The 22,058-nt window shown below is 47.9% G+C and overlaps 6 protein-coding genes across 6 annotated transcripts; 2 read left to right on the top strand and 4 right to left on the bottom strand.

Annotated features, from left to right (window-relative positions):
* The first annotated feature begins 1,804 nt into the window (after positions 1-1,804).
* Positions 1,805-5,688, top strand: LOC131291325 (sodium-dependent neutral amino acid transporter B(0)AT3). The gene is made up of 9 exons (XM_058320523.1): positions 1,805-1,897; positions 1,972-2,243; positions 2,500-3,104; positions 3,183-3,430; positions 3,492-3,599; positions 3,823-4,026; positions 4,113-4,270; positions 5,035-5,298; positions 5,359-5,688. The coding sequence occupies exons 1-9, from the start codon at positions 1,805-1,807 to the stop codon at positions 5,555-5,557; spliced, it is 2,151 nt and encodes a 716-aa protein (XP_058176506.1). The 3' UTR covers positions 5,558-5,688.
* A 1,551-nt stretch (positions 5,689-7,239) lies between these two features.
* On the top strand, positions 7,240-8,367 carry LOC131290542 (general odorant-binding protein 45-like). Its single transcript, XM_058319697.1, has one exon. It carries the CDS (start codon positions 7,240-7,242, stop codon positions 8,365-8,367), a length of 1,128 nt encoding a protein of 375 aa, XP_058175680.1.
* Positions 8,368-9,529: 1,162 nt separating this feature from the next.
* LOC131290540 (general odorant-binding protein 45-like) lies at positions 9,530-10,414 on the bottom strand. The gene has a single exon (XM_058319694.1). The coding sequence runs from the start codon at positions 10,409-10,411 to the stop codon at positions 9,530-9,532; it is 882 nt and encodes a 293-aa protein (XP_058175677.1). The 5' UTR covers positions 10,412-10,414.
* Positions 10,415-11,581: 1,167 nt separating this feature from the next.
* Positions 11,582-12,421, bottom strand: LOC131290539 (general odorant-binding protein 69-like). Its single transcript, XM_058319693.1, has one exon. It carries the CDS (start codon positions 12,419-12,421, stop codon positions 11,582-11,584), a length of 840 nt encoding a protein of 279 aa, XP_058175676.1.
* Positions 12,422-14,006: 1,585 nt separating this feature from the next.
* Positions 14,007-14,846, bottom strand: LOC131290537 (general odorant-binding protein 69-like). Its single transcript, XM_058319692.1, has one exon. The coding sequence runs from the start codon at positions 14,844-14,846 to the stop codon at positions 14,007-14,009; it is 840 nt and encodes a 279-aa protein (XP_058175675.1).
* Positions 14,847-16,105: 1,259 nt separating this feature from the next.
* Positions 16,106-17,027, bottom strand: LOC131290536 (general odorant-binding protein 45-like). The gene has a single exon (XM_058319691.1). It carries the CDS (start codon positions 16,985-16,987, stop codon positions 16,106-16,108), a length of 882 nt encoding a protein of 293 aa, XP_058175674.1. The 5' UTR covers positions 16,988-17,027.
* Between the last annotated feature and the right edge of the window lie 5,031 nt (positions 17,028-22,058).

The following is a 22,058-nucleotide window of genomic DNA, read 5'->3' as shown; positions in this document are numbered from 1 at the left end:
TGTGGTTTGGGGGGGGTGAAAAGCAAAACATAATGAACAAATAATTTTATGAAAGCTCTCTGAGGCCGTGCCCATGCAAAGAACGTTCTTTGCTGCCACAGTGCAGAGTTTGTGCAGGTGAAGGCCAAGTGGTGCTGAAGCAAGTGTTGAATGTGCTGAGCAAGTGTGCTACCATCCCCGAATCACATGATCCCAGTGGAGGTGCGTCGCCGTGCAACAGTCGCGCGAAGCTATTGGTAATTTCAATTTACCGTTCGCTGTTAGAAAAGCTTGCATTCTACGCTGGTGGAACCCTCCGACTGCCATCAAGCCAGCTAGTCTATAAGCTTACCAATCAACCAAGTGTGTGTGGTAACATTTACAGCACGCAAAGGCGTGTGCCATGTGTTATGTAACAATTAACGTATCTCGAACCGTCTCCGTTCGACACCTTCCCACCATTGTCACTAATCGAATAAGTATCAATTCGTCCGGGTTACAACATCGGTGGAAAATCGCTCGTAATCGAGAAAAATCGCCACCCCGCCAAAGCCAAAAGCCAAAGGATTTTCGATATCGCAACCGTTGTCGAGCGCGCGTTCTCTATTGATTTTTCCTGCCCCATTTCCCGCGGGGATGCGTTCTCGTACCTCTGCACGCGCGCGAGAGACGGGTGCTATAGCCTTTCATTGAACTTTCATTCATTCGGGCCTAGAGCTGGTCGTGTTTAAAACCATTCCACAACGCCTCACGCTCGCAACTGTTTGTTTGTTGTCCGAGGACCTCAGTCGGCCATGTTGCTTTTGTTTTTTTTTGTAATTCAGGTCGGTTTTGACCCCTTCGCTGAGGAGTGTTGCTGTGAGGGACGGTAAATCAGTAGATTGATGGTCACTAACCTTCTAGCGTGGACTGGCCGAATGTTCTGGTCCGCCTGTGACCGATCCCCACGTGGTGGTGTAAAATGCACCGGCGTTTTATAGCTGAATTCCATCTAAAAATATATGAAGTGAAGGAAAGGAACGATTATTAACTTGTTTATCCATAGATCTACTTCATAATTTAGCAGAAAACGAGAAACAGTTGTTGAATTGAGATATGGCAACCATTTTTAAGGCTATCCGTTGAAAAGGATTTAGTAACATTAATCGAAATTCCAAACTGTCCTCTAATAAGCTCCATACCAGGCACCTCAAGCAAATAAATAAATCTTCACCCCTCATGCATACTTCAAATCATTTCTAACACCTAGCACCGGCATGATACCTACACGGGAATGTTTTCCATTTCGCATGACCTTTACAAAGTTCTTACCAACACCCGACCACCATGATTCTTCACCAATTTCACAAATTTTGTTCGATATGACGCATGATGTTGAGGTTATGGGTTGTTGGTTACCGCTGTGTAAGCTTAGGTACCCGGTCTCGTCGACATAGACACCTGGTTTTAGGAGGTTTCTTATCCGTTGCTCCATTTGCATCCACTGACCGCGCCTGCACTGATGTTCCCGTACACGTTTCTGCAGGTTTGATTTGAGCCTCCAGAGTGAACTAGTGAGACACCCTTTGGATACCTTCGCACAATATGCACGACACAGCACTGCACCGCTAGATAGGAGTTAGGACGCACCCACGTACACCAGCGGCCACCAGCCTTGTTGTTTTCCTCCCCCCCCCCTTTGGAAGAGCGTGTCTTGGAAAAGAGCGTGTGTGGAGCGAAACGAAAGCGATCGGCGTAACGTAAACAGGATTGGTGGAGGCGACGGCTTTGAGTAGTTCCGGGTGCATCAGAGGACTCACGTACCGTTCGGTCATTGCTGGCTGCGATGGCCAACACTGCACATTTATTCCGCAGACAGAGCTCGCGCGATCTAATTCAGCAGGCCACCGTGCGCAGCCTGGATGAGCTCGAGCTGAGGGTAGGTGTTTGGAATAAGAGGGTCCTTAGCTCGTAAAAGGTCCTTAACTCTGACTTTTTCCCGTTTGCTTCCAGGAGTTGCGCAGCCGACTAGTGCGAGCAGAGAACGGCTCACAGAATGTGGTGTACGGTGCGACAAACCAGGCATTCATCAGCGACGATGATCCACCGATGGGCCGGATACTGGACATCGGACCGTCGGCGTCCGGACCGCGCACCGGAGCGGCCAAGCTGACCATGCAGGCGTCGATCGCGTCGCAGGCACAGGAGGCCGCCATCGTCGAGCGGCCGGAAGATGAGCGCGAGAGCTGGGACAGCAAGTGGACGTTCCTGTTGGCCACCATCGGGTGAGACTTTCAGTGTCTTGTCTTAACCGCTTTGAGATAATATATAACTACTCCCCAGTCGATTTCCATCTGATTCTGACCTTATCACAACCAACAGTCACTTGGTACTAGTCTTTGTAGAGATTTTGACTCATATATGAACTCCTCTTATTACGTACGGAGGAGGATACCACAGCTCTTCCACATGCGATATATATGTTGATGTTGAATGATCATTCTTGGGAGTAACCCCAGTCCTCTTTGCATTTCGATGTAGCTATGCCGTCGGACTTGGCAATGTGTGGCGCTTTCCGTACCTGGCGCAGAAGAACGGGGGCGGCGCGTTCCTGGTGCCGTACTTCGTCATGCTGCTGCTGCAGGGCCTGCCCATCTTCTACCTGGAGCTGGCGATCGGGCAGCGGCTGCGCAAGGGTGCGATCGGCGTGTGGCACGAGGTGTCCGGATACCTCGGCGGCATCGGCATCTCGTCCGCGTTCGTCAGCTACATCGTCGCGCTGTACTACAACACCATCATCGCCTGGTGCCTGATCTACCTGCTGCACAGCTTCGAGTCGCCGCTGCCGTGGGCCGAGTGCCCGAAGCGCCTGTTCAAGAACTTCACGTACGACGTCGAGCCGGAGTGCGTGGTGTCGTCGCCGACGAAATACTACTGGTACCGCGAGACGCTGCAGGTGTCGCCGAACGTGAACGAACCGGAGGGGATCAACTATGCGGTCGCGCTGGCGCTCATCACCGCCTGGTCGCTGGTGTACCTCTGCATGGTCCAGGGTATCACCGAGTCAAGCAAGATCGTCTACGTGACCGCCATCTTCCCGTACGTGGTGCTCATCATCTTCTTCTTCCGCGGTATCACGCTCAAGGGTAATCTCTTTTACGGAGGGTGTTCAGCGCTTCCGAGCTAGTACTAACACTGCCACTTCTTCTTCTACGTTTGGTCAGGTGCATTCGACGGCATTGCACATCTGTTTACGCCTCGCTGGGAGTCCATCCTCGAGCCGGTGGTGTGGTTGGAAGCGGGGACGCAGATCTTTTTCTCGCTGGGGCTTGCCTTCGGCGGGCTGATCGCGTTCAGCTCCTACAATCCCGCCAACAACAACTGCTACCGGGACGCGCTCGTCGTGTCCGTCACCAACTGCTCCACCTCGATGTTTGCCGGTGTAGTCGTGTTCTCGGTGATTGGGTTCAAGGTAATGGTCCACCTGCACCTGAATGGGAATTCACCACCTAACTCCTAACTTCAACCCGTAGGCTACCTCCATCTACGACAGCTGCGTTGAGGAGCGCTCCGAGATGGTGCGGCAGAACAAGTCCCATGACCTTCTGCCGGTGTGCGATCTACAAAAGGAACTCGAAAACGTAAACGCATCCTGCACTTCCACCTCCAGTTCGTTGTTGTTGCCCAGTAGTGTCGATGTTCGTTGTATTTGGTGTTACCTTGGTGTTGTAGCTCTCGGCCTTTAATTAGTACTCCTGCGCTGCTAGAGCGTAGGGCAATGCTTGCATCCCCTTGGTGTCGTGCCACCGTTGTTGCACCGTAGCGATGCAGCGAAACTGAGCCCTTCCGTACTTTTCACTGCAGAGCGCTTCCGGTACCGGGCTGGCGTTCATCATCTTCACCGAGGCCATCAATCAGTTTCCGGCCGCGCAGCTGTGGGCGGTCCTGTTCTTCCTGATGCTGTTCACGCTCGGCATCGACTCGCAGTTCGGCACGCTCGAGGGCGTCAGCACGTCGCTGATGGACATGAAGCTGTTCCCGAACGTCCCGAAAGAGATGATCACCGGCGTAAGTGACCCTCACTCTTTCTTTTTTGTTTCCCCCCACTGCTTGAAGTTAGTCAACTGTTTCCTATCTTTTCACTCGGGTCCTAGGGTCTATGCGTGTCGTGCTGCGTGCTGTCGATGTGCTTCGCCAACGGAGCCGGTAGCTACATCTTCCAGCTGATGGACAGCTTTGCCGGCAGCTACACGCTGCTGATCATTGCGTTCTTCGAGTGCATTGGCGTTAGCTACATCTACGGGTTGAAAAGGTACCGGGGCTTTGGGGGATACGCTGCCCTGATGTCGTGTTTTACAGAATTTACATATCAACATTCAAGTCCAGCACACTTCAGCAAACGATGCTTGACAAAATGAAGAGACAACGCTAACGGTCAACCAGCTTAATGTCGTATCTCCGGTTGTTCCCGACGTCGTTCACGCTGTTTTCATGGTTGGATTCCAATAGTTCCATCTAGCAGCTCGTACAGCTTGTCGTTCCACATCCTTGTTCAAGCGCCGTCCGCATCTCCTTCCAGTAATGTCTATACCTCAAGTCCATAGAGCACAACGGGCCTTATTAGAGCCCGGTAGAGTGTCAATTTGTATCCATCTGAGGCCCCGACCTTTTCGCAGCCACTTGCGTGAACTAAAGGTACGGTTTCCAGTGAGGATGTGCTTCCGAATCTCCAAGGACGTGTCAGAATCACAAGTGACTTGAGATCCGAGGTGTACGAAGGAACCCACCTTTTACAGGGTGTCTTCGGCCATGGTGCTATAAGAAAAGGTGTTTGTTTTTGAGGTATTAGTCTGGAGTCCAGCCAGCAGATACTCTGACTTAAGTCCAGTACACGTTTCCACAGTCGTCCTCTTGTTGACTGCAATGAAATCTATATCGTCCGCGTAGTTCAGGAGTTCAATCTCATAAGGTTACTATCGGGCATCGTTTGATTGACGAAGAAATGTGCTGGACTTGAGTGTTCATTTGTGGAACGCTGTATGCTCATCTAACCACTCACTCCCGCCGCGGTCGCAGGTTCGCCGACGATATCGAGCTGATGACCGGTGCCCGGCCCAGCCTGTACTGGATGCTGTGCTGGAAGTACATCTCGCCGATCGCCATGATCACGATTCTGGTCGCCTCCTTCCTGGAGCTCGCCTCCGAGGGCAGCAGCTATCCGGGCTGGAACGCGCTGACCGGCGGCACCGACCGGCTCGAGTGGCCGCACTGGTGCATCGTGGTGGCCATCCTGCTGATCCTCGTGTCAATTCTCTGGATTCCGGGGGTGGCCATTCTGCGGTAGGTTCACCGGCCTCCTTTCACTTGCTTGGTTCTAGCTAATCGCGCTTCCTCCCACAGGTTATGCGGCATCCATGTGATCGAGGACACCGAACCGGCCTGGTTTCCGTCGGCCGAGCTGCGCGACGTGCACGGCATCGTGCCGCACGAGCCGACCGACGTCGAGATCTCGCTGTTCTGCATACGCGCCGACGGCTCCGAAGGTCTCTGCTGTCCGACCTACGGACCTCGCGAGCAACCGCTGGACGAGGAGGAGTAAGGCGGGTGTTGTGGCCGCGCTGTTGGCCCTATCGGATACTACCACGAGTGAAATCGGTCTCTGGTGCGTGCCCCCCAATGCTGTACGCAGCGTCTGAACGACATCCTGCCTGAGCAAACGGTCACAAGTGAATCAGATAATAATGACGATAATAATAATAATAATAATACATTATACTAGCGAACCATTATTGCAACAAATGCACATACATCAACACACACACACACACACACACACACACGCATACATACGTTAGACGGAAAAAGAATAAAGCCACTAGTAGCTGTAATGGTTCGACAGTTTAGAAAGCCATCCTACGCTATTTTAAGTATGTATGTTCGAATATAGTGTTACAAGAAGAAAACAGAGTAAACGAAAAAAAAAACAAGACAGTGCAAAACGCTTTCCCCCCAGGCTGTCGGGGTGGGCGGGGGTGGGGGGAAAGGGTCACTTGACAAGACTTGAAGATTATACAACCGTTTCCATCAATCAATTAGCGCTACCAGACAGCCGTAGTCCAACATCATTGTCGCTACCCTACCGACATTTTTGGCATATCAGTGTGTTCTCAAATCGACCGTTATTTATCCCTGGGATGCTCCTGGATTAGCTACCAGCCACCCAGCCCCTCTACCCAGTTGTTCGATATAGCGGGGTGAAGGTTAGTGCCGCACCCTTTAACCAAAAACCTAGTAAACGTTGACAATAACGATCGTCGCGGGCCGTCGATGCAAGGCGTCGGCGGGCACCGGGTGTTTGCGTTAGGAAACGAAAAAGAAGAAGAGCAAAAAAAAGCCACGAGACAATAAAGGAAAAACCCTCGTTATACCATGATTAAACTTGCGCGCGAATAAACGCGAAAAAAAAACAAAGGCAAACCACTAACAATATTACTATAAGAAAAACACTTGATTGTTGAATGCAATATATATATATAAATATATACATACATATACATATATAGATATATATACATACACCTGCATACACTTATACATCTATCTGTACATATTAAAATAATTTATAATAAATGCGATGATGTAGAATGGGTCTAAGATGTTACCAAACTATGCCAGCGCTTCGGTGTTTAACTCTTCCGGTTTCTTCTCGTCGAACTTTCTTACAAACACACCACACTGGCTAACACACCTGGGCTCCAGTGGGCTTACGAATCGTTCCGAAACATTCGAAACAGCGTTTATACCCTTGCATGCTGCCTTAATATACACTATATTATTCGTTAAACAATATTTTGAAGTACTTGATAAATGGAAAAGACGTCTCAAATAAAGTTCATATATTTTTACAATACTTAATTCAGCCAAAATTTGGTGGATGATCGTGCTCCAAACTCCTTTATGAGGTGTGAGCTAAAGTGAAGGTCAAAGTGAGTGCGAAATGTGCAGCTGAATTCAAAATGGGCATTTGATAGGGCCGATGCAGCAACAACACTTCCTTCACCATGTTTGTCCTTGGTTTGTCGAAAACGACTTAGAATTAGAAAACGCGCCTTTTGCGCCGCGGCGTAACATGTTTAGTCTACTCCGTTACGTGACGATCGTGGTGAAGTACCTTCCCCGTGGTGTTTCGCTTTGGCCTATATATAGAAAGGTGTCCAGCACATTAGGGATACAGTCTCTGGACTCGGTGCTTGTTCCCTTCAACGTCCCTTTGCAGAGAGTATGGTGCGAAGCGCTTTGTATCGATGCGTGGAGTTGGCGTGTCTGCTAGCGGTGGCTAGTGCCGCTTCTCCGCACTGTCAGGGAGTGGTGATGTACAAGAGCATCAAGCAAGCACAGGAGGAGTGTGTAACGTATCTGCGCATTCCGCGTGCCCGGTTGGCGGTGTACAACGAGCACATATACCCTCAGGATATCGAGACGAAGTGTATGGTGCGGTGTATGGGGCTCAATCTCGGCTGGTGGAACGACACCGTGGGCGTGAAGGAGTCAGCCCTCCGTGCGTACTTTCACCCGGATCCGGACGATTGCCAGCACGAGCGACGCACCTATCACTGCCTGAAGTCGCAACGGCTCGACAGCTACGCGCCGCAAGGACTCGACCCGTGCGAGCGCGCCTACGAGTCGTTCCGCTGCTACTACGAGCAGTACGGCAACATCGTGGTCACGCCGCAGTTCGTCCCGTTCAGCCCATTGCGCATGGCCGCCGTTATGGAGGACTGTGCTGCCATCATGCATCTACCCAAGACCGTTGGCGGATGCTCCAGGAAGGATGCTGCCGGTTCACTGCACGCCACCCGTGATGTTGGCTGCTTCCTGCGCTGCGTGTTCCTGCGCAGTGGACTATATAGCGAGCAGTATGGACCCAACCTAGACCGGATTTACGTGCAGGGTCACGGTTACTACAACGCGACCCGGTTCCGCGACAACACCATGGCCTGCTACAACCATCTCAAGTCTACATGTTTGGACGAGTGCGATCTGATCTATCGGTTTGTCAATGAGTGCTTCCCTGAAGGAGGGGTGAATTTATCCCTTTTATTAGGGGTAACTATTGCACGCTCCTTGTTAGGAGCATTAGGTGCACTAGGAAGTCTTTTAGGAACTGTAGGATCTGTTTTAGGAACTGCAGGAGGTGTTGCATCAACTGTAGGAAGTATTGCAGGAGCTGTAGGAAGTATTGCAGGAGGAGCTGTAGGAGGTGTTGGAGGTACTGCAGGAGGTGCTGTAGGAGGTGTAGGAGGTACTGTAGGAGGTGTTGCAGGTACTGCCGGAGGCGTTCTAGGAGGTGTAGCAGGTACTGCTGGAGGCGTTCTAGGAACTGTTACAGGACTTGGGTCTCTAGTATGATCTCTGTGTTCTGAAGAAGCCGAGAAAAAACACGTGTTTGGATTGAAAATTATAATTTGGAACAAACAAATCAATAAAGTATACCTTTTCGGACAAAACATTGGAATTTTGTTGCACTATCCTTACGTTGAAAACATTTTAAGGCACCCTCTGATAGGACACGCGTCTTATATCAGGTCCTAAAGCTTTCAACTGTTGAATACATAGCACGAGTAAAGGATCTGCTTGCTGTTAGGTGATTCTATCTTCTCTAAATATAGATAAACCGACATCTCTAGTGGAACTTGGCCTCCCTCCGATGGCAGCTATTGTGAGCTTTTAATCAACCCGTGACGACACCACCCCTCTGGCATAGTACCGCTGGACCATTAATACCCCCTGATGAAATATGTTGAATATTCGTTTAGTCAACAAGCGCCACCGCGATTAAGGATAGCTAGGGTGTCGATCCCTCTTAATTTTGGGTTAAGCTTACGCCCTGTACACACTGTACGAATTTTAATGTTGATAAAGATTCTGGACCTCTGGTGGACGGACGTCTACGGGATTCACTGGATGGTCAATCCTTTAGTTCTGGGGAAGGTTCGATGTTTGTTTTAGAATTTACACAATCAAATGAGATCATCTAATCAAAACAAGTATTTTAAGTGCTTTTCGATGAAAGTAGCGGTTCAAGTAGCTTAAAGAAACATTTCTTTCTTCGTTAAGAGGTTACCATCCATGCACATCGGCTTTGGTAGCAAGAAATCAAAGGTCTTTACAAGGATTCCAATTTACGACGCTATTCAAGCCGATCAAAGTAGTGCTCCCATGACAAATCGTAATAGGGTAGTCAAACATTCCCTGGCAACAATTATCCCTGGTTGATTTTGCGATCCTGATTCTGAGAAGAACTGGTCCGGAGGATCGCGATATGAATGATCGCTAGTGACATTGAATGTTCACTATCAAATCCAAATCTGTAGACATTGGTAAATTCGGTGTACTAAGCACCAGATGTAGCTGAACGAGACACACATATTTCTTGTGAACAATGTTGGTTACACTTGTTTGGACCAGGATAGTCAAAATGTCAACACATTAGCTAAGTTTGCATTGATTTATTAGGTTTCATCGCAATTGGGTCGTTCAGTTAGCTGACAGCAACTAAACCATCCGCTGATTAGTTCTTGTGCAGGTCGCAAAGCTTAACCTTGCTGCAGTGGCAGACGGGCTGTCCGAGGACGTTCTTGGCGGCATCGACGAACACGGTGTTCACCAGGTAGTCGCGGGCCTTGGACTCGCCGAAGCAAGCCTGGAAGGAGTCGTAGGCGTGCTGGCACTTGGTCTTCTTGCAGGCCAGCTTCTTCTGGTTGGCGAGGCAGGCGACGGTCAGGGCGTTGTTCGGGTTGAAGACCTCCTCCTGGTACTGGTAGTACAGGTATTCCAGGTTGTAGCCGTCCTCGTCGTTGTAGAGCTTGGAGCGGGTCACGAAGTTGCGGAAGAAGCAGAGAGACTCCTCGCCGCTCGGGAAGCAACCGCCAGCCAGACTCTGCAGAGTGGGGCGCGAGACGTCGAGCATGCCGAACAGGTCGTACGCCTGCTGCTGGTCCTCCAGGTAGGTGTTGACGACGAACTGCGGGCACTCGCTCAGGGCTCCGTAGTGCTGGTAGTAGCACTGGAACGCCTTGTACACCTGGGTGCAGAGGTCATCGTCGCAGGTGTAGAGGTTCTCCGCCAGGCACTGCTCGGTGCGCTCGACGTTGTGGAAGTCATGCGGGTACGGCACGAAGTATCCGGCCACTCGCTCCTTCTGCAGACCGGTGGTACGGTTCCAGAAGCGCAGGTTGAAGGCGACGCAACGCAGCAGACAGCGGACTTCCTCCTCGTCCGGGTAGCCTTCCTTCACGTAGCGCAGCAGGTCGTCATCGCGGACACCTTGGTACAGGGCGCACTCGGCCTGGGCCTCGCTGAAGCTCTTCTCCACCGCGTAGTGCTGCAGGGCGTCGCTGGCCACGATCACTCCCGCCGCCAACACCAGTGCCGAAATTACGAACGAGTTCATTCTTGCTCTAGCTTGTTGATTGCCGCAAGTGCAACTGAAACTGTATGCCTTCTGGGAGCGCGACTATACTCTTATATACCCCCGAGCTGGTTCCAGTCCACCAACAACCGCTGGGACTCCATGGATCGTGCCCATTAGGTGAAATCGCTCCCTAATCGTACGCGTACGAGCGATTGTTGTAAGGTTCACGCACACAAAAAAATAAATAACAAACAAAACAAACAGTCCAACTTCTACCGGTGCAAGTAAAGCCGTTACAAGATCAGCGCAATGAATCCAGCACGTGAACATTGCCATTTCACCTCAATAAATAGTACGTGACCCTTGTCCGTATGTGGAAGTACTTAAAAATTGGTAGACGAAAAACGTTTTCAACGCTTTTCCAACGGTGAGCGATAAATAAAACAAACGACAAACAATAACTATATTTCCCGAAACTTTATTATGTTGGTTTAAAATGACTTGTCTTTTGTGGTTTATTATCTTTTTACAATAATAAATCAAATTAAAGATAAATGGAAATTCAAACAATCTTGAACAAAAAACCAAACAAACAAATTTGAATTTGTATTGTATAGTAAATGTATACACCAATCTATATTTCATTAAATTGTTGTCATAATTATGTCGACAAGAAATTCGAGCATAGTAACAAATCCAAGAACGTTTTGTTTTTAGTTTGTAACAGTGTTATTTTATTTTTAAGCACAACCTTATTTACTATTAATTAATAAGTAAAGGCAAAATGAAACACAGAACAAAAACCAACAGGCTCCCATTTGTCAAAATTTAGCTAAGTAAGTTGACTCCGTCGTGTAGGTATCCAGTAAACGATATAAGATTTATAAAGCCAGGCAGGTGAGGAAAAACAAGACTTCTTGTGCAATATTTTCGGAAGGTTGTCAAACATTGGAACAAGCAGGATTTATTGGTAATGCGCTTTGCACTTCAAGTATCATATTTCGACTTCGCCAATCGGTAGGATCGGTCTGGCAGGAATTAATTAGTTAGATGTTGCTAGTACAGTTGTGCGTGGGCCGTTTGCTTATATCCTTAAAGATATTCTTATTTATAAAATAAAGAATTCAGATTCGTATATGTTCATTTTAATGCAATTTATTTTTCATGAGTCCGACTAAACAAGTCTTGTTGTCACGAGTTCCGATAGAGTTAAGCCAAACGCTGGGTAGCAGCCACCTTGAAGACACCCTTAAGGTAGCTGTACAGCTTGGTGGAACCGAAGCACTGAGTGAACACCTCGGTGGCCTGTTCGCACTTGCTCTTGTTGCAGGCCAGCTTCTTCAGGTTGGCCAAGCACACCTGGGTAGCGGCGTTCTCCGGCTTGAAGGCCTCCTCGGCCGTCTGGGTGTACAGGTTCTTCAGCAGTGGACCCTCCTCATCGTCGTAGGCGCCGTAGCGGATAACGTAGGCACGGAAGAAGCACTCGGACTCGGGACCACTCGGGAAGCAGCCTCCGGCGAGCTTGCGCATAGTCTCCTCGGACACGTCCAGCATGTCGAACAGGTCGAAAGCCTCCTGGAGATCTTCATCCTTGTAGCTCGGGACGTAGGCCGGGCAGTGGGTGAGCGTGCCGTAGTTCTGGTAGTAGCACTGGAAGGCCTGGTAGGCTGCCACGCAGTTGTCTCCGTTGCACTCCTTGGGCAGGTAGAACAGGCACTTCTCGGTGCGCTTGGCGTAGTCGCAGTCCTCCGAGGCGGGCACGAAGTAGTTGGCAAGGACATGCTCCTGCAGTCCACCCTCGAGGTCGTTCCAGGCGCGCAGGTTCTCGAGGACGCACAGGACCAGACAGCGCACTTCCGGCTCATCAGGGTATCCTTCGCGCATGTAGCGTTGCATACGGTCATCAGGGACCTGAAGGTACACGGCACATTCTGCCTGAGCCTCGACGAAGCTCTTGCGGACGTAGTAGTGCGGCAAGAAAGGGTTGTAGGCAGAGGCAACCTGCGACCCAGCGAGGACCACGGCGATCAATATGCAGAAATGGTTCATGGTTGCTCAGCTACTGTTTGCTTCACACAAGGAAACTGTATGTTTTCTCTGGCTGCCGGACGCTCTATTTATACCGCTGTCGAGCCCCTGATTAACGTCCGCACGCGCGATTCGTGCTTTTCCGTTGTCTATGAAACCACAACTTCCAGCAAATAAACAACAAAATATCATGCCTAAAAAATAGACAACAGTGGTCCACTGCAGACGGACAGTTGTTTGACCTATCCTACCAGGTTTTTACCCAACGTACCACGAACGTGTGATTGTGCAAACTTGGTTTTGTAGGTTTGCGTCAAGCATATTGTGGTTCTTACAATTATTATAGAATAAGGTATTTCATATATTGTAAGTTACACCTTACAATAAGACAAAATTTTAGTGGTTGTTTAAGCCTACCTAATCCGAACCAATTTTGAACAGTCCGTACATTAAGTTGTACATCAGTTATTCATGAGCATGTTGTTCATACACTGTATGATCAATATTCTCAATGTTAAGTCATATTCTCAATCACAGACTTAGAATAGTTGCGTGACAATACTAAATACATTGTATTTTTTGGAATATCGGATTAGATTGACTCATGAACCCGTTCATTGATGTTTTTTTTCATTTTTGATGGTCAGAATTGGTAGGTCGGATCGGACTAGATCAAATGATCTGACCGATATTTTCTTTCAATATTTTTCAAAACATAAAAGAAAAAGTTCATTTGGTGCATAACATTTTATTATAATATTGCGTCTACAATTGGGTCGGACACTTTCGCTCCTAAATTGGCTTTTAAATATCGCTTAGACATTCATATTCCATTCTATGCTAAATACACAAAAACTCAATAATTGTTATGGATCATATGGTTTATAAATGCATAATAGAGTACTTGAGTGTGTAATAATTCCAACATTTAATTAAAATTTTAAAAACAATAAACGTTCGGCAACAATCGTGAAAAAATAAACATAAACAGTATAAACTCTCAAAAGTCAATAAGTCAAAAATAGTATCAAATTTCAATAGTATGAAGTAACACATGTGAGAGCCTGTATACAAATAATAAATACGAATACGTTTACAAAACTAACTTTTTTGAGTTAGAATAGCTGAAGTCACGACAATATTAAAAAGTTCAAAAGTGTGTAACAATGTCAAAGACCACAAGTATTAAAATTGTTTTCATCGTATATGTCAAAATGATGGATGAAAAGTTTTGTTTGTAAGGTGTAAATGCATATGAAAGAACACAATTAATGAGAAAAGGAAGGAATTTCCAATGTTTGTTATGACAAAAAAGCAAAAATGTGGAACTATTTATTGATTCATCAAACACAAAGTTAAACATTTTGTATACAACAAAACCGGTTATTTGGATGAGACTAACGACATAGCCATTTATAAAATTGCAGCAACAATTCATGTTGGCAATTGCTACCACTTTCTTTGACGTTGAAGTTTCTGACACTTGCACACATTTTCCGAACAGTTGTAGTAGAAAGAGAAGAGATTAAGCTTTTTTTAATTTTTCATGTTATGCAATTTATTTTTCATGAGTTCGACTAAACAAGTCTTCCGAGTTCCGATAAAGTTAAGCCAGACGCTGGGTAGCAGCCACCTTGAAGACACCCTTAAGGTAGCTGTACAGCTTGGTGGAACCGAAGCACTGAGTGAACACCTCGGTGGCCTGTTCGCACTTGCTCTTGTTGCAGGCCAGCTTCTTCAGGTTGGCCAAGCACACCTGGGTAGCTGCGTTCTCCGGCTTGAAGGCCTCCTCGGCCGTCTGGGTGTACAGGTTCTTCAGCAGCGGACCCTCCTCATCGTCGTAGGCGCCGTAGCGGATAACGTAGGCACGGAAGAAGCACTCGGACTCGGGACAGCTCGGGAAGCAGCCTCCGGCGAGCTTGCGCATAGTCGCCTCGGACACGTCCAACATGTCGAACAGGTCGAGAGCCTCCTGAAGATCTTCATCCTTGTAGCTCGGGACGTAGGCCGGGCAGTGGGTGAGCGTGCCGTAGTTCTGGTAGTAGCACTGGAAGGCCTGGTAGGCTGCCACGCAGTTGTCTCCGTTGCACTCCTTGGGCAGGTAGAACAGGCACTTCTCGGTGCGCTTGGCGTAGTCGCAGTCCTCCGAGGCGGGCACGAAGAAGTTGGCAAGGACATGCTCCTGCAGTCCACCCTCGAGGTCGTTCCAGGCGCGCAGGTTCTCGAGGACGCACAGGACCAGACAGCGCACTTCCGGCTCATCAGGGTATCCCTCGCGCATGTAGCGTTGCAAACGGTCATCGGGGACCTGAAGGTACACGGCACATTCTGCCTGAGCCTCGACGAAGCTCTTGCGGACGTAGTAGTGCTGCAGCACAGGGTGTTCGGCAATGGCCGAGCCGAAAACGGCGACTAGGGCAATGACCGACAGAGCGAAGTGATTCATCTTGAATACCTTGTTGTATGCTGCAAGTATTGAGCTGTACTACTGTTTCTGGCGACGACGCAACCTATTTATACTCACCTGCTAGCCAGGACCACTAGGCAGTGTCACCACAGTACAACGCGTGCCTGATGGAGGACTTCCACCTTTCTTGCTGATCCATAATACCGCTATCGCTGGGAAAAAAAGGCCGGTGAGCACGAATTTTCCATCATGGATAGCGATACGACAGTTCGTGCCTAGCAGTTGACAGCGATGGTTACGCAATGCGAGTTGTTTACATGAGTAAGGTAAACCACTCGCATATTTTGACACCATGTAACAACGACGAAAAAATAAATACGGCGAATAGCTGGAACTATGGTATCTAAACAATTTCACCAAAATAGAGCATACGATTACTGTATGGTTGTACACCAGCGATCACTCACTTGTCAGTCAGACTTGTGCAATGAATTTTGATGAAAGCATAGTTTATTCCAATGACATTTGTATTGAAGTATTACTACAATTAACCTAAGTTTAACATTTTTACAGTTTTTTTTTCATATACTGTGTTGGTTTATCGCTGCACGGCAACGTTTTAGGCACTCTTGTTATTAATTACATAGAATATAGTAATGGACGGTTTATTAGTTTTTATTCGTAGTCTGTAGACTTAATATAACGCAAACTCGGCACGCTTGTAGCTGTAGGGAAATTAATAAAACAATTAAATATTTTTCTCTCTAGCAGAGGAGAACTTGGAACTTGGACTTGAAACATTTCATATGATAAAACCGGTTAAGAAATTAAGTATTGGAATGAATAATTGACATAAATTTAGAAGTTTATAATGAATAAAACATAATTCGTGAAAGTAAATAATTGGTCCGCGGGGATCCGCGACAGCCGAGTGGTAGCGCCGGTTAGAAAATCGACCCATGAGCGCCGGGGCTCACCACTTCGACGGTGTGGGTTCGAATCCCAACTGAAACCGGACCGTCCCCTGTACGAGAGAACTGACTATCCACGTACAACAGGGAAACTAGTCTCGTAAGCCCTTAACGGGCAGGCATGACAAAGAGGTCGTTACGCCAAGAAGAAGAAGAAGAAATATTTGAAATACTTAACGAGACTAAGAGTATTGCAACAAAATAAGGTAGGAGGGATATTGAAATAGACACATTGGAATATATATTTGAGTGATGATTTATTGCATTTTGTTTTGTTTTAATTGCTTGTTAATATCGCATCATCCATTGGGACAAGCCATCCGGTGATTAGTTCTTGTGCAGGTCGCAAAGCTTAACCTTGCTGCAGTGGCAGACGGGCTGTCCGAGGACGTTCTTGGCGGCATCGACGAACACGGTGTTCACCAGGTAGTCGCGGGCCTTGGACTCGCCGAAGCAAGCCTGGAAGGAGTCGTAGGCGTGCTGGCACTTGGTCTTCTTGCAGGCCAGCTTCTTCTGGTTGGCGAGGCAGGCGACGGTCAGGGCGTTGTTCGGGTTGAAGACCTCCTCCTGGTACTGGTAGTACAGGTATTCCAGGTTGTAGCCGTCCTCATCGTTGTAGAGCTTGGAGCGGGTCACGAAGTTGCGGAAGAAGCAGAGAGACTCCTCGCCGCTCGGGAAGCAACCGCCAGCCAGACTCTGGAGAGTGGGGCGCGAGACGTCGAGCATGCCGAACAGGTCGTACGCCTGCTGCTGGTCCTCCAGGTAGGTGTTGACGACGAACTGCGGGCACTCGCTCAGGGCTCCGTAGTGCTGGTAGTAGCACTGGAACGCCTTGTACACCTGGGTGCAGAGGTCATCGTCGCAGGTGTAGAGGTTCTCCGCCAGGCACTGCTCGGTGCGCTCGACGTTGTGGAAGTCATGCGGGTACGGCACGAAGTATCCGGCCACTCGCTCCTTTTGCAGACCGGTGGTACGGTTCCAGAAGCGCAGGTTGAAGGCGACGCAACGCAGCAGACAGCGGACTTCCTCCTCGTCCGGGTAGCCTTCCTTCACGTAGCGCAGCAGGTCGTCATCGCGGACACCTTGGTACAGGGCGCACTCGGCCTGGGCCTCGCTGAAGCTCTTCTCCACCGCGTAGTGCTGCAGGGCGTCGCTGGCCACGATCACTCCCGCCGCCAACACCAGTGCCGAAATCACGAACGAATTCATTCTTGCTCTAGCTTGTTGATTGCCGCAAGTGCAACTGAAACTGTATGCCTTCTGGGAGCGCGACTATACTCTTATATACCCCTGAGCTGGTTCGAGTCAACCAACAACCGCTAGGACTCCATGGATCGTGCCCATCCGGCGTTCCCTAATCAAAACGCGTGCGTATGGTGTGATGTAAACTCAACCATAACAACGCTTTTTTCCTTCACAACACACACGGATTTAAATCAACACGGTTAGGGTACATTTCACCGATGGGAAAGCAGTACGTGACTCAGCCCGGTTCGTTGACACTGGCCATCCTCTCAACTACCAGCTGCTCCATTTTTGTCGTTTATCATTGCATTGGTACGGTTTTTGCCACTTCACTGGTCTTCGGGTCCTTTTGGACGCTTGGACAGCTTTTTCCAACCTTCTACGTTGCGGAATGATAGGTTCTATATGACGTGAGATACCAGAGGGCGTAACCATTTCGATAGACAATTGAGGACAAAAACATGTCTCACAGGAGTCCTGTGTAGATTTTCACACTTCCAGGAAGAAGGAACTATCCAGAAGAAGTCGTCGACACGTACTAATCTGCGGAACGGGCTCATTAACGTTCAGATCGTGGGGTCAGAAGGTTGCAGTGCAGACACAAAGCTCACAGTAAGTAGTTCTCTGATGGGCAGAACAGTTGGTACAGTTGTGAGACTCAAAGCTGCCGTCTTCAGCAAAGCTTTTTATTATAATCATGAGTATCCAGAGACAATCCGGTCCGTATAGGGTGAGTACTTAAATAAGGCTATTTAGATTAAAACTAATTGAACAGGGGGTAATGTTCCGGAACGAAACGAGAGGCGAAGCCTTCCAGGATTCAGAATCATTGTTCACATTAAACACAGTCGTTGTACATAGCAAGTACATTTTCTATCAAAAGTAGGTACTATGGGCCCTAAAAGATGATTTATTTGGATGGTTGAATCTTTAAGATATCGTTTATTGTGTAACGCTCCCTGAGCCTCAAATCAGCGCTTACGAACACCATTTCCTCGGCAGTAATTGTCACGAAGTTCATTCACTTTGACCTGCCAAGGAACTGCACTTCCAAGCGCAAGGTCTACAGTTCGGTGCGGTGACAAACCCAGTTCGGATACCCCCGATCGACGCGGCATACCTTCGACAAGCCGCTATCAGCACGGAGCCCACCTCACACCCTTTTCTGGCCGACCAGGTGGCGATCCTATCATGCGCAGCCGGCCTTTTAAATGATAAGCGCAAACGACCAGGTACGGCCCATGCCCATGACATAACGCCGTGCCTTTCGGCGGACCTGATAAGGCGTATCAAAACGCACCTCCGTACAGGTACAGGCAGAAACATACACAACCAAACGGGTCTCAGTGGCGGCGAGGGACCACTGATAGGGTCCTCGTACTGCCATGGACCTCTAAGAGTGGTGGTGGGGGACGGGGGGAGAACGCGATAAGATAGGCTACCGATACAAGCTTCTCCAACATCCGTGCTAAGCATAGCCTTAGCTAAGGGGTCTGTCAGGAATGTCGGTCGACGGGGAAACAGTGGACGGTGTGGGGCGAGTTCACGGTACTCACTTATACGATCTTATCTAAATAGGTTATCACAATCGGCTATTACTACCGCATCATGTCCAACAGGCACGGAGGTATCATTTGTCACAGTGTGGGCACCAGGGTGAACCTACTCAGCGCCTTTCTCCTCGATAACTTCCGTGATTGGGAGTGGAGAAAGTGAGGAGCTTGGGCAGGGCGCGACATAGTTGCAGGCGAAGCTGCCGCACTCACTTCGCGCGGAAGTGTAATGAGGTAAAGCATGGAAAGCGAGGCATTGATGTACTATCATCACATAACCACAGGCTCTTTCCATCGAAAGAAATTATCGATCAAGACCGATCTCGGCCACAGCGTCGAAGTCGTTAAAATCTGAGCAGGAGATTTTCCAAAACATCTCAATGCGGTCAGAATTCGTATTGGAAGCTGCAGCCGGTGTCACGTTTCGGCAAGAAAGAAAAAGTTTATTTTAAACATAAACTGTATACCTCCACGTTTGTCATGCAGTTCGCAATCCTGGTTGGCTTCTTTCAGTGAGAAGTTGTGAACTGATAAAGCATGTTACGTACCAGAGTCTCCAACAGTGGTGGCGATGTTGAAAGGGGGAGAGGGAACACACGACTGTATCTATTCTTGACTTGCTCGCCAAACATGGCGCCACGCAACGTGTCAGATGTCGGAGCGTTCTGTTATCGCGCAACGAATTCTTTGGACGTCCCTGTTACCGAACAGCATCACCACCACTTAACGGAGTTGAAGAACTGCTTTTGATGTACGGAAAACTTTATCCCGCTCCGCTATAAGGTTTCTGTGTTACCTGACAAAAACATTGAACAGCTATTAATAACTAAACAAAACTTACAAAAGTTACAAACGAAGCGAAAAACTAACCTGCAATGAGCACTTTTCCACTTTTGTTGGACTTTGACTTGCGCCAGCTTCGTCTATCAACAAGTTCTTGTCTGATATGACCAAGTCCAGTCCAATTACACAAATCAAATTTATACGTTTTTAATATAACTTGCAAACAAATACCTACATTTTCTCTATTTATAGGAGAAAGAGTGGTGAAATGAACTATTGTTTTTGGGATACTACCTTAAACTTGTCCAGTTCGTCCCTAAGACTGTTGTTAAAGGTATTACGTGGGTTTCTAAAATATGTGTTACTGCCAAGTATCTGCCTTACTTATCTAGTGAAAGACTAAAGTGTATTCCTTCCCATAATCATTTCATAAGAAAAAAAGCAAACCATTTGCTGTTGTTTTGTTTTTTGGATCCCAATTTTTGTAAACCAATTTTTGAAAACCGGTCAGGATTAAACTTTACGGTAATTTATCGTAGCTTTGTATCCTGAAGAAGAAATTTTGGTTCAGAAAAAAGTATGGGCTGCACATCTGATGCTATGTTCAATAGCTGGAATTTGTTCTGAAATCTTATTCTTATCAGTATCTATCAAATATTCTGGTTTTATATTTAATTCTATTCTTTTAAACTGTTTGTTTGTGTTAAATTTGTTTTGTTTTATTCCCTTTTCACTCACTTCCATTACTTCATATATTTAACTATATAGTTCAGCAAAAATCATGCCCTACCGGAACATCTCGCTCCACTTTACCCTACCTTTTGTTTATCAAAAAAACCAAACCAGACAGGTTTAGAGTTCGTTTTCGCATAAGTTCTTTGGAATATGTTCTTTGGCATAAGTTCGTAAGTCCGGGACAAATCTCTACTCCCTTTCCACGGCTAAGAAAACTTCTGCTGGGTGAGAATTATGCCCCCGACTTGAAACCCTTCTATGCTGCTCGTGAAGTAGCGGCCCAGGGGAAAAAAAGGAAGGACAATCCCATCACAAAATGTTGATGGTTTCGTAATGAGCTGCCTCTCAGAGTTGTCCCGCACGTGTACGAGAACGGGCGTTAAGGATAAGGGGGTTTCGGGTGCAAAAGACTTTGGAGGGGGGGGGGGGGGTGTAGAAAAGTTAAAAACAAAAAAGAACCAATTCATCCCTTACATAAAAGCGTGCAGACAACGGGTTGGTTCAGGGCCAACGAGCGACGCTCCGTTAAGGGTCAGTCGGATTGACATTTTAATGACTGCCCTTTTAGAGACCTTCGGTCGTTCGAACGCCAATCGAATTTGGTGATTTTAGTTTCTCGTGTTCGGGTGCGCGAAAAAAAAACCTAGCTAATTCCACCCCACCTGAACCTTCCTGCCTGCGTTGCCAACCCCTGGCCGGGATGAAGACAGCTCGTAAAAACCGCTTTGTCTCTGCCAGTACTCGCAGACTATGTCTCTCGGTCGCGAAAACGCACCCCCTTTTGATTGCCGTGCGTGTGGTGGGGAGCGGGGGGAGGGGGTGGCGAGGTTGGTTAGTGCCAAGTGGCGGCTTTCGAAAAAGCTTTCGCGAAACCTAATAATTAACCTAGGCGAGCGGAACCTTACGTACACGCATCGGCATCGAGATAGGATCGAAATGCTGATCGCTCGATCGTTCGATGTACAATTCAATCCCCCCCCCCTCCCCCCAACCCCCAACGACTTCCCGAGTCCGCTAGTAAAACTCCGTCCAAGCACCCACTGTGCAGAGGTTACAATTCCCTTGCGCAGCATGGTCTGTCGTCCGTGGTGTTTAGATGTTAATATGTTGTAGGAAGCATGAAAGAAAACAAAAAAAAAAAGGAGTACGGAACGCATAAAAAGCGATAGCCACACACACGCACACAACTCGTGAGATGGTCGAGCAACTGTGTGCGAAAAGTTTAAAGGTCCCTGAGGTTGAAACGCGGAGCTGAGATAAACGTGGAATCGTTTACCATTCCGCCAGCTTGCTCATCTTGCGAGCGAAGCAAACCGAGGCTGTTGTTAGAAGCGGGTGAAAAAGAAAACTACCATCAAGACAGCAATCATTTTGCACGCACCCGAGCACGGGGGGTGGCCGGCGAAGGGGATGAGGCGCTGCACGGCGGTGACTTTTTACGGCGATGTAACACCGGTTAATGGCGGGCGGCACGGTGCGTGTGGCATTGTACCGCTATACTACAGTACGCGCGATCGATCGATCGCCGGCGGCGACGCACAGTGGGCGCTTCCCCGGGGGCAACCCGACCGTCGAGTCAAGAAAACAAAAAGAACAAATATAAAATTTCCAATAAATGAAATTTTGAAATCTATTTACATGTCTTACTTTACTAAGTAGTTCACTATTACTTTCATTCTTCAAAAAAATAGTAAATTGTTGACCTTATAATCAAAAATGTCGTTGGAAACTTGGTGCGACGCTGAAAACGCAAAACAAATGTTGTATTGCAAATTTCACTCTGACAGAAGTAAAGCCTTTACTTCCAAATGCCATCCAAAATCAATCGCCTTCTAAACGGTATCTCTGTAGGACTTATTAAGGACTTGTTTAGATACCTAAGTCGTCCGTGGTACAAAGCAAACAAAGCAAAAATTGTGGTTAATTTTATTTCATTAGTTTGTGGCATATACTTTTTCAATCAC

The sequence above is a fragment of the Anopheles ziemanni genome, chromosome X (genome assembly GCF_943734765.1).
Source record: "Anopheles ziemanni chromosome X, idAnoZiCoDA_A2_x.2, whole genome shotgun sequence".
Taxonomy (NCBI): Eukaryota; Metazoa; Arthropoda; class Insecta; order Diptera; family Culicidae; genus Anopheles; species Anopheles ziemanni.
Note: the sequence above shows the minus strand (reverse complement) of the source record. Positions and strands in the feature narration are given on the sequence as shown.